The sequence below is a fragment of the Sceloporus occidentalis genome, unplaced genomic scaffold (genome assembly GCF_023333645.1).
Source record: "Sceloporus occidentalis isolate IW3139 unplaced genomic scaffold, rSceOcc1.0.p SCAF_1, whole genome shotgun sequence".
NCBI lineage: Eukaryota > Metazoa > Chordata > Lepidosauria > Squamata > Phrynosomatidae > Sceloporus > Sceloporus occidentalis.
The window spans coordinates 54,636,366-54,648,643 of NW_028316981.1; the positions used below are offsets into that span (position 1 = coordinate 54,636,366).

Genomic DNA, 12,278 nt, shown 5'->3' on the forward strand with positions numbered 1-12,278 from the left:
AGTGTTCTGGAATACAACTCCCATCATCGTGGCCAGCGCACAGCTTAGTACATCTGAAGAGCACCAGACTGGGGACAGACCATACTTGCCACGCTGGGCTTGTGTGGACAGTAAGCTAGCTAGACCACTGGTCTGAGTTAGTGACACAGTTCAAAAATGCATATATGAATTTAGCAAGATACTGTATGAAGAGGCCTAGTGCCATGACAGGCCTCTCTTCAGTCCTTGGCAAGTCATACCTGCCCCTGTTGTTTCTGTACAACACCCAACTACCTTCTTAAACCAAATTCAAACTGCGGTCTTAAGAGCCTAGTGTGCTCAAAAATTGGTAGCTCCAGTGTGCTATTACCTCCAAACCAGACAAGTATTGCTTACTGAAGACTTTCTGGCTTATCATGGTGCACCAAGAGGGAAAGGGAACAATGCAGAAGAAAGGCTACACAGCCTCAGGGCTCATCAGTTCCTTGGCTAATTACATCCAGATATGTCTGTATTGTTTTACGTGTTCTGTTTTAATTCACACTGTAAACTGCTTTGAGTCCCATTCAGGTGAAAAGCAGGATATAAACCAAATAAATGAATCAATAAAACACCTCTAAGCTAGGAAAAATTAAGGCAGCTTTCTGTGATCAAAGCAGTGGTAACACACCAAATTCCCATGGCTGAATAAACACACAGAAGCTGTGCCTACCAGGGCCATTCCCCTTATACTTGTCTCTTTTAGATAAAGACACTGTGTAAAGTCACTGTGCACGCTCTGCAGCCCTTGCAAGGACAAAGAGAGAATGGCAGTCTGTAAAACACCATTGTAATGAATAGCTGCTTAGGAACAAACTAGGGGAGTAAGTCATAGCCTCCACCTCCACTGCTACTGCAGTGGCAAGCAACTGCTGGAATCAACCTTCAAAAGCAGCAGACTAAATTTTAAATAAGATCTGCAAGATAATTAAGTTTTGAATGTTAAGGCCTGATGAAATACAACTATCAGACAACAGTGACCAGTGAGTTTCGAAACTTATTATTGGTTGATTTATTTTAATTTTAATTACAAAGAGATAATGTGGTGTAGTGGTTTGAGAGTAAGACTTACAACTCTAGAGATTACGGTCCAATTCCCCACTTAGCCATGGAAACCAACTAGGTGACCTTGAGCAAGTTACATGCTCTCAGCCTCAAAGGAAGGCAGCCTTTGAATAAACCTAGACAAGAAACTCCCATGGTAAGTCAGAAATGACCTGAAGGCACAGAACAAACAAATATAGTGGGCCCTTGTTATCCACTGGGGTTTGGTTCCAGGAACCCCTGTGAATAACACAATCCGTGGGTGCTCAAATCCCATTAAATACAATGGCATATCAAAATGGTGTCCCTTATATAAAATGGGAAAATCAAGATTTGATACTTGGAATTTATACTTTTTTGGATATTTTCAAGCCATGGATGCTTGAATCCATGTATAAAAAATCCATGGATAAGGAGGGTCAACTGTACTTCCATCTCTATAGTTCTGTAATTTCCATCTCTGGGATTTGTAGCTCTGAGATAGTTAGCCATCTCTGTCAGAAAGCTCTGGTGCCACAACAAACTACAAATCCCAGGATTCCATAGGATTGAACTATGCCAGTTAGCCAGTGTCAAACTACATTATTTCTGTAGTGCAGATGCAGCATCAGAACTTGAAATTTCAACATTATATTTGTTGGAGAATTGAGTGCAAGTCCCTGTAATAAACTAATACAGGTGCTGCAATCCTTTGCGCTGGGTACAGAATTGTTACTGTGCACAGAATTTCAAAATGGGTCTCTACCATCAGCTTAAAAAAAAACCTCAACAACAATAGAAATCTCAAACCTGAAAAACAGTTCCCTGGAAGATAAAGCTAATTTATGTCTTTGTGATTGTTAAGCGATCCTGATAAAGAACTCTTATTTTACTGCCTCTTTCTGGATCCCTCCCCACAAGACATCAACACAGCTGACTGCATTTTCTCTGCACATCCTTTCAGTGGTATTTCCAAGGTGCCTCCTTCATTATACGCAACCATGGTATCCATCCAGCACTGTGACTAACTGGAGTAATAACCTGAACAAGTAACCCCAAAATTTCAGTTAAGCTGGGATGGCGACTATGCAGCTCTCCAGATGTTGGGTCTCAACCCCCAGCATGCCTGATCCTTATTATACTGTCTAGCATTGCTGGGAGTTACAGTCTGGGAAGCCATTTAATTTTAGCCTCTATTTTAAACAAGTACTTACCTTCTAGGAAGGCAGGTACCTGAGCTCAAGTTTGCCAAGACCTGTAAGGTCCTATCACATATCACATACATTTGTCCCTCCATTTTCATGGACTTTGAGTCCACAGGGAGGGTTAAAACGGCACCCACAGACACACACACAAAGCAACACGTAGGAGTGTGCATCCATTCAATCCAATTGGGCTTGAATATTGGCGAATTTTCATTTTTGTGGGGTGGGGGTCTAGAATGAAAATGGAGGGATGACTGTATATATGAATATATTAAAAGCAAGCTAGAGTAGCTCACTAAAAAAGGTGGACCCTGAACAAACTTAATGCTGCTTTCTCAGTACCTTCATGGGCACCACAGCAAAGCACTGACAAAAAAGTTAAGGTCAGGCCTCTTGCTCTATTTATATAACGGAAATTGTATTAAATGTTCCAGGCTAATTTAACGAGAGCCAGTATGGTATAGCATTTGAGTGTTGGACTATGACTCTGGACACCAGGGTTCAATTCCTGGCTCAAGAATAAAAACCCACTGGGTGACCTTAGGCAAGTCACACCTCTCAGCCTCAGAGGATGGCAATGGTAAACCCCCTCTGAAGAAACTTGCTATGAAAGCCCTATGATAGGTTCATCTCAGGGTCACCATATGAATCCATTGCTCTGTGTCCTAGTCTCTGAATCTGTGGAAAACAAGCTTTCTCCATCCTCAATATGACATCCCTTCAAATATTTAAACGGGCTATCATATCACCTCCTAACTTTCTCTTCTCCAAGCTAAACATCCCCAGCTCCCTAAGTCTTTCCTCATAAGGCATGGTTTCCAGGCCCTTCACCATTTTAGGCGCCCTCCTTTGGACACGCTCCAATCTGTCAACATCCTTTTTGAATTGTGGTGCCCAGAACTGTACACAGTATTCCAGGTGGGGCCTGACCAGAGCAGAATAGCGTGAGACTATGACTTCCCTTGATCTAGACACTATACTTCTATTGATGCAGCCTAGAATCACATTGGCTTGGAGGCACACAACAACAACTAAATTTAACACTTTCAGTTACAATCGTACTTATTTCAGTAGGGTCCAAAATACACTGCAGAAATAATCCAGTTTCAGACTGCCTTAACTGCCTGGGTCAATGCTAGGGAATTCTAGGAACTGTAGTTTTGGGAGACATTTAGCCTTCTCTGTCAGAGAGCAATGGTACCTCAATAAACTACAGTTCCCAGGATTCCCTAGCACTGATTATTTCTGCAATATGTTTTGAACCTACAGTAAGTTACTTATTTGTCTTACTTTACCACTTGCTTTTGAAAATATTTATCCTCCCAAGGCAATTAAAAAATCAATAGAAGAATACATCACTGGAGCAATAAAATAATAAAGCCACAAAATTAACATTTTCTACAATAACTCTGCATGCTGTTTGATTACTATAAAACTGCCACAATGCTATTTAGTTTAGTGTGATTCTTTCCCCTTCATCTCTGTGAGAGGTTTGTCATATAAAAACCAAAACAAGTCTATCATCTGATCAGTGCAATCTATTCAGATGATGCTGATGATGATACACCTATGCTTTTTGAAAGACACTACCATAAGTAAGTTGTTCTTTCAACCTTGTTGATGGCAATTTACTAATTAGATACTACTTATATTTGAGATCTGTTTCCACATCTATATCCCTACTGAATACAGCTGAGGTCTCTTCTTTTAACCACATGTGAAAATCAAATGTTTGTGTTTTCTTCTGGAGACACTTTAAATGAAAATGTTACAACTACAGTATTATTCTTCACCCCATGTGTTAATATCTTGCTACTTACATTCTTCTTGATTTTTTTAAATTAAAAAAAAACTTTCTAAGCATCAACTGCCTCAAGAAACTCAGCAGCAGGAATATGCTACAGTCAGCAATTGGGAAATGAGCTTCTTCTAGAACTCTTTCTTTCCTGTCCTGTATTCTGAAAATATTCTTGCACAGTTTGTGGTTCAAGGTAAGACATGCTGTCAAGATGTTATAGGGCTGTTGTGCATGTATCTTTTCTGCTCACCTTTAAAGCAGGTGGGAAGAGTTTATGTTATTTTAAAAGTAAATGGAGGATATTGTGCTGGAGCATATTCCCTCATGAACTTTACCTCATCACTTTCAGTCAGTAGAGGCATGATTCTCCATTCCCACCTCCTTTTGGTATAATGACAGCCCCATAAATTGGACCCAGAAACAAGTAAGCAATGAATGTAATGCACAGAGCAGGTGATCAAAATGCCTTGTTCCTCTTAAAATTTTAGGAAGTGGTTAGTTTTGTACTTCCATCTGAGAGTCAGTGGAGTTTATCAGACATGGGAAATTGGAAGTATAATCCAATGGCAATCTGAACGCAATCATGGGGTTTAACATTATTGCATGATAGACTACTACATGCAAATTCAGGCAATGGGAAGTCAGTCCGAGCCAATCATGGGATTTCACGTTATTGCATGATAGACTACCACACACAAATTGGGGCAATGGCATGCTATTTTCGGGCAATTGGGAGCCAGTTTGAATGCAATTCACATTCACGTAAATTCGCTGAACTAGCAAATTCACGTGAATGCGTTCTGGCCCCACTTTCTTTTCATCCGAAATTAAGAGAAATTCCTCACGTGTGATAAAGTCCAATGTGGCGTAGGGGTTTGAGCACTGGACTATGATTCTGGAGATCATAATTCAAATCACCACTCAGTCACTCATTCTGTGACCTTGGGCAAGTCATACTCTCTCAGCCTCAGAGGAAGGCAAAGGCAAACTCACTCTGAACAAGCCTTGCTAAGAAAAACCCATGATAGGGTCACCTTATCAGTTGGAAAACACTTGCAGGCACACAACAACAACAAATACTTCCATCTCTGGAGTAAAGTTTAATATTTGTATTAACCCTTAATAGTTCCTCATAGAATGCAAACCACTGACTGGTCTTTATCTTGCTTCATTTATTATAATTGAATGTATGTACAGCACTGTGGAAAGTTACTGCGCTTCATAAATATATCTTAATAATAAAAGTACTGTATACAGTTAACAGTCACGTTTCCATGTTTGTAAATAAAAGCCTCTTTTGAAAACCACTATAGATTTTTGCTCATGAGAGTACATATGGTATAAAGTACTATTATGTACTTTCATATTTTACTTTCCAAATGAACAGACAAGCACATGAAGAAGAAAAAGAAGAAGAACAACAACAACAACAAAGAGAGAGAGAAACCTTTTATTTAATCAAGACATTCCTACTCCACGCCTTCACATTTGCTTCCCAATTTTGGCCAAGTCACGTACTGGCTGACCTTAGTTCAGAAATCCAAACTTCAGTGCAAAGACAAGAAGCTTTATTTTCACAACATGGCAATGTTGCTAAGACTAAAGTAATTTCAGTTACACGTTACAGGTGGAGTCTCCCTTATTCAAAATGCTTGGGACCAGAAGAATTGTTATTGTTGTTTTGAATTTTGGAATATTTGCATATACATAATATCCTGGAGATGGGACCCAAGTCTAAACATTAAATTCATTAATGTTTCTTATACAAATAGCCTGAAGGTAGTTTTATACAAAATATTTGTAATAATTTTGTCCCTGTACACTGAACCATCAGAAAGCAAAAGTATTGCTATTTAGCCACCCATGAAAAAAGTTTTGGATTTTGGGATTCCAGATAACAGACACAAACCTGTATGTTAAAAGCACAAAACAACTCAAACCTTTTCACACACATTCATTCCTAAACCAACCATTCCTCTTTCCAGGAAAGCCCCATGTTTTCTACCCATAACAGACATTCCCACAGAACTGACCTTGGCAGCTCCTGGTGCCTGTTTCCTCTTTTTCCCATCTGCTCATTACTCAACTGAAGAATAGATAATCAACCTTTCCACCCTGCAATACCAGAGCTATGACATAACCCATCATCCAGTAATGCAAGGCAGGTACAGCATAAATGACAAACAAGCATGACAGGAACTCAGAAGGATTCAGATTCTGACAGAGGAGCTCTTGAGACTAGAGGTTTCAATCTCATTACAGTGAGCATCTGTTCCATTTTATGTCAATGGAAACTTAAAATTTCAAACATTTTATCGGCAGGGGACTGTGAAAAGAAGAAACAATGCACACACAGACCTTTGATCCAGAAACTTGTCTTCTTAAGCCATTAATCTTTAACTAGACTTGTTTCTTCCCTCAGACTGTGTAGCAACTCTTTCCTAAACCCACATACTGTACAATAAATATATGTATAAAAATGCAGTAAGAAATTTTCCACAACCAAAGAGCAGTACATCTAAAGTCTAATCTGCACTGTGGAAATAATGCAGTGTGGCACTTCATTAGCTGCCATGCTATGGAATTCTGGGGTTTGTAGTTTTTTTCAGCTATTTCGTCTTCTGTCAGAGTGCTCTGGTATCACAACAAACTACAAATCCCAGAATTTCAACAAACTACAAATCCCAGAATTTTATAGCATTGAGCCATGGCAGTGAAAGCGGTGTCAAACTGCACTATTTCAGCAGTGCAGATTAGACTTCAGAGAAAATAAAGGTGTTCAAGTTTAATTATGTCCATTCTGATGCACCTTTCATAAGTGTCATTGCATCCACTGCTGAGTGAACCTTGCTTGTCTGTAGACTTTTAAAGACTTCTGTAGCCTCCAACATTTCATTTCCAAAACAGAGTAGCACTTAGATAGCCAAGGCTGTAATCCTTAGCATGCTACTCAGAATTCAATTCTAGCTTGGTGAATAGGACTGAATTTCAGTGTACATTTTCAGTCATCGCTGGAATCAAGGACCAGTTATTGCACATCTCAACTGGGGTGCAAGGCAAAATAAATTACAGTCTAGCACCCACAACCACCATGCTGACAGCTGTCAGTTGCTGTAGGAATCTACAACAGCTTCCCCTTCCTGAATTCCTCAGCTTTATCCCTTCTGTTTGTTCTTCCTCCAGACGGGTCAAGCAAAACTCTTAGTCAATAAGTTGTTTAGAGGCTTTGCTTTAATAAGCATGAATACCTGGGACTTGATTATGATACAATTAGTTCAGTGAAATAACACCTGCACACAGTCAACAATTTAGTCATACTATATGCTACAATTGCAGTTCTCATAATTGTCAGTACATGTGTCATGATGATCATGCTTCCTGTCACACCACAAAATATGGGCACTGTGAGCTTTTAGCTGGCCACAGTAGCATCTACAGGCCAGCCTTACTAATAAGCAGAGTGGTGTGAGGAGAGGAAATGGGCAGAGAATGGCAATGAAATGTCAGGGGGAGGGAATCAAAAGCTGTCTGTGGTTGGTAGCCCATCTTCTTGCACCTTCTAAACTAGCCTACTGCCCTCAAGTGCAATGTGGAATATTGCTTCCATCAACAATGGAAAAAACAATGTGATCTGAACTGGGAGAAAACTGCAAAGAAAAGAAATCTGGGGATGTAGCAGATAGCTTAATATAAATACTGATCCAAAGCACAGCTGCTACAAAAGAGATAAATATCATTTGATGATCATTAGGATAAGGAATCAAAAACTCTAACTACTGATATCCTCTGTCAGCAATGCTGCTTGACACTCTACTAGTAAATCTTCCTCAGAAACTTACATATATCCTTTTGAAGGGTTGTGACCAGTGTCCCTATAAAACCTTATAAAATTAATCAGATCACTGTTAGTTGACAGGTAGCTTGAAGGCACAAACCCACAGAAAAGGCTACCAAATGGCTACTGGCCATTATACACTGCAGACATTATCAAAAAGATTGATGTCTACTCTGAAAGGCAGCTGCTGGCAAAGAAAGTGGGGTGGAAGGGATTTCTCTTTCTTGGGGGCTTCCCACATCTGGGCACTACAGGTAGAGAGTATCGGATCCAGCAGGCTCTTCCCATGTTCTTAGTGATAAAGAGAAGCATACTAACTAACAAGTCAATGGAATAGTAGTGTGATAAGATTCATGGGTATCTTATTATCAGTTTGCAATTGCGTGGTAATGTGTTAAGAATCATTGCTGTTTCGGGTGTTTCCTGGAAACCCATCATGCCAGCGGCCCATGGACCCTCAGTTTGAATAGTTCTTTCCTGGGATACAAATTACTCCAAGTCTGGATTCCTCAAGCAACAAGCATTTTCTGGGCCCTTTTCTCATCATCCCTATGCTATTCACATGGCCTCTTTACAAATTTAAGTACTGTAATGTTGGACTTATGGCCAGCACTGTGAAGGAAGATATCGAAAGCTGCGGATCAAGGCCCTAGTACAAAGACATCTTGCTGAGAAAAGGGACAATGCAGCACCCCACTTCATTCCACATGTCCTCCATAACCCATAACCCCTCATTAAATTCCACTCCAGTAGCAAACCAATGGAAAACACTGGGAAGACCTTAGCAGAGATTCCTAAACTACAAAGTTCAGTGTAGAAATAAATAACAGAAGAGGTAGAAGAGGATTTCTGCAGCCAAGCATGAAGGACTACAGCCCACAGCAAGCCCTGTTTTTCTATCAGGGGTGCACAGCCGAGCATAAAAGGGCCTGGGAGCAGGTGGCACCATCCACACTTTCCATGCCATGGCTCTGCTTAGGAAATGAGATTTCAAGGCACACAAACAGGGAGGGCAGGCCTCCTGGAGAAGGGAAACTGGCACCCAGGCTCCTCAACCAGAATTCCTGAGGGCCAAGCCACACCTTTAACGCCTTTGCCTGAGGGAGAAGCCACTGGAGCCTCAAAGGTTGGCACCATGTATCTTGTGGATTTTGGTTGGTCCGATGGAGGAGGGATCACCGCTTTGTGAAGTCAAAGGCTTTTGGGCCGGAATCCATAGTGTTTTGTGGGTTTTTCTGGGAGAGTTTATTCCTGACGTTTCGCCAGCATCTGTGGCTGGCATCTTCAGAGAAAGATGGCATGGGGGTGAGTGGGGTATGTATATTCTGTGTGCCCCTTGGCTGAGGGGAAGTGGTTTAGATGCCAAGCTCTGTGCTGGTCTGTTGTGGGATGGCAAGGGCTCTGGGTGTCCTCCCAGGGTCAGGGGGATTCCCAGCAGACAATGGATCCTTGGTTAAATGAACGCCCTGAGCCCTTGCCATTCAACCACAGACCAAGAGATGGAGTAACATCAGCCAAGGGTCACATAATATATATATATATGCACCCCACTCACTGCCACGCCAGCATTCTCTGAAGATGGCAGCCACAGGAATAAACTCTTCCAGAACATGGCCACAGAGCCCAAAAACCCACCAAAGCTATGGGCCATTGCTTTGTGGGTTTGGGGTGTCGTTGTACTTGGAAGAGACAGCCACCATCCACCAGAGAGGGAGGGTCCCTGCTGTTTGCCAGCCAGAGGCAACCCACCCTCAGCCCGAAGGGGCACCTGGTGCCCACCCGCCCTCGACTCGCATGGGAGGCTGGATGATGAGAGCACTACCAATCCCCCCAAAGTGGGAGAAGGGGGCCAAGAGGAGCCCAGGAACAGGAGAGAGGCCAGGGGAGGAGGTGGGGAGCCGCATGGGTCAGGGAGCCCAGAGCTCGCCCAGCTGCGGGGAGACTGAGGGAAGAAAGGCAGCCCCCGACCCGCCCTCCATGTCAGCCTCCTCTCCCGGAGGGCCCCAAAGCGTGGCTTCAGAAGCATCATAGATCCATATCTCTCTGAGTGGCTTTTGGGGGGCTCTTTATTGGGCCACCCTCCTTGGCGTCCATGGGGCCCTGCTGGGCCAGGTCTCCTACCTTCCTGGCCGCTCTCCTCCTCCTGCTCCTCTTCTTCCCTTCCTCCCTTCACTGGGAGGCGGAGGGGCGGGGAGGCCTGGCCCGTGCCTGCATTCCCCGCTTGGCCCAGAGATTGGAGCCCAGCGCCGGAGGCCGGCCTTGGAGGAGGACCAGGCCCCCACTGGACGCCACTTCCCTCGGCCTTCCAGACAGAGAGAGAAAGAAAATGCCCGCCTCTCTTCGGCTCTCCCTCGGAGAGGGAATTGAGCGACGCTCCCTAAACTCCCCGACCTGCCCAGCCCTCCAATCAGGAGGCGCCTAAATGGAAGCAGCGGGACTCAAAAGCGAAAGGAAGGAGGGGAGGAGCCAATAAGGACAGCCGAGGGGCGGGGCTTGGGAGCCAAAAGGTCGCTGGTTTAAAGGGGCCGCTGCTCCCCCAAAATGGAGGGAGGGTAGATGGCACAAACATACAGACACAACTCCCTCAGTCTGATCCACGCTATAGAAATAATGCAGTTCGACAAGGCTCTGGTTCCCAGTCCTCCTTGTGTTCATTCCTGCCCTAAAGAGTGGCTTTAGCTTCCCAGTGACAACTATGGGATTCTGGGATTTGTAGTTTCCTGTGCCGTTCGGCCTTCTTCGCTGTCTCTGTGGCCACAAATGCATCTGAGGAAGTGGGCTTTAGTCTAGGAAAGCTCGTGCTGCCAATTTCTTTCTTTCAGTTATGAAGGTCCAAAAACACACGGCAGAAATCATGCCGTCTGAGGCTGCTCCAGCTGCCCTGGCTCAGTGCTGGGGAATCCTGGGGAGTGTACTTTTGGGGACGACGTTTAGCCTTCTCTGTCCAGAGAGCTCTGCTGCCACAATCAACTGCAATTCCCAGGATATCTCAAGATGAACTGTTTTCTGCGGTGCTTTGTACCAAAGAGTGGGGAAATCCAGGCCATAAGATTTCAACTGCATTAGTGACAAAATAATAACCCATGGCCAAAACAAACCTCTGCCTACTCCTGACCTGAGTCCTGGCCATCAACAAAAACAAGGCCTCCACAAAAAAACCCTGAGGCCTGTGATGATGCTAATATAATTTATTTTCCTCTCCTGATTACGATTATTAACCCCTTTTCCTGAGGAAGAACCCAGTGGAGCTTCCAAGGCTTGTGTGACATACTTTGTGCATTTTTGGTTGCCCCGTAAAGCTATTGTTGTTTTGTGGATCTTGGACGTTTTTCTAAACAGATGACACAACCTATTTGAAGAGGGAGTTCTTCTGGGGGAAATATTGCTACTATATACCCTGCTGCTCTTCAGAAACAGATGCTCTGGTCCCCCCAAAGCTCTCCTGAGTCTGGCAGATTTAATAACTCAGCAGGTTGGCCTTAGGCTGCCATAAATCGGAAATGACCTGAAGGCACACAACAAGAAAGCGTGGTTGAGAACCCGTGTGACACAGGGGCCTGAGTGTTGGGCTACAGCTCTGGAGACCAGGACTGGAATCCCAGCATGGCCATGGAAACCCACTGGTGACCTTGGGCAAGTCACACTCTCTCAGCCTCAGGGGAAGGCAATGGCAAATCTCCTCTGAAGAAACCTGCATGGACCTGAAGGTACACAACAACAACAACAAAGGGTTTTTCTTGGCAAGATTTGTCCAGAGGAGGTTTGGAAATTGCCTCCTTCCCCTGAAGGGGCTGAGAGAGTGTGGCTTGATTAAAGTCACCCGGCGGGACTCGAACCCTGGTCCCCAGAGTCGCAGTGCAGTGCTTCAACCACTTGCGCCACGCTTGGACACCCATAATAGAGTTCCTTCTGATTCGCGTCCAGCAGGCGGCGCTCCAGGAGAAGAAAGGCTGCTATCTGCATATTCATCAGGGGCTCCTTCATTATTCATGAGCTTTCGCGGGCTTTTTGGGCCACGTGACCCTGTTTCGCGCGGAATTCAGCCCTCTGAGTCCCAAAGAGAAGGAAGAGGGGGAGGAGAAGCGACATGGCGGTGAGTTGACTGGGGAGCCTTCCTGGGGCTGGGAGGGGAATTGCTCATCTTTTCCTGGCCTTCAGCCTTGCCTTGCCCATTGTGACCAGGCGTCCTCCTTTTTCCAGGACCTGTCCTCCATTTCAGCCTCCTGCATAGCAGGGATTCACAAATGCCCACCATTTTGAGCGTGGCTAAGCAGCATGGATGCACGTTTCTTGGAAGTTGTTTTGAGCTTTTATTTGGCCATGTCCTCCATTCCCCCCAAAGGTCCTCTATTTCGGTTGTCCTCCTTTGTGGTTGTGACATCCCTGGGCTCAGTGTGCC

General features: G+C 44.1%; 2 protein-coding genes across 2 annotated transcripts in view; one reads left to right on the plus strand and one right to left on the minus strand.

Annotated features, from left to right (window-relative positions):
* Positions 1 to 10,290, minus strand: part of TPRA1 (transmembrane protein adipocyte associated 1) — a 37,277-nt gene extending 26,987 nt beyond the window's left edge. Inside the window, exon 1 of the mRNA XM_089521341.1 lies at positions 10,001 to 10,290. The gene's annotated coding sequence lies outside the window, so the exon portion shown is untranslated. The remainder of the gene's footprint in view (positions 1 to 10,000) is intronic.
* A 1,605-nt stretch (positions 10,291 to 11,895) lies between these two features.
* The window catches only part of MCM2 (minichromosome maintenance complex component 2), a 29,192-nt gene continuing 28,809 nt past the window's right edge, over positions 11,896 to 12,278 (plus strand). Inside the window, exon 1 of the mRNA XM_089521354.1 lies at positions 11,896 to 11,972. Coding sequence (XP_089377480.1) covers positions 11,967 to 11,972 — 6 coding nt within the window. The 5' untranslated portion in view covers positions 11,896 to 11,966. The remainder of the gene's footprint in view (positions 11,973 to 12,278) is intronic.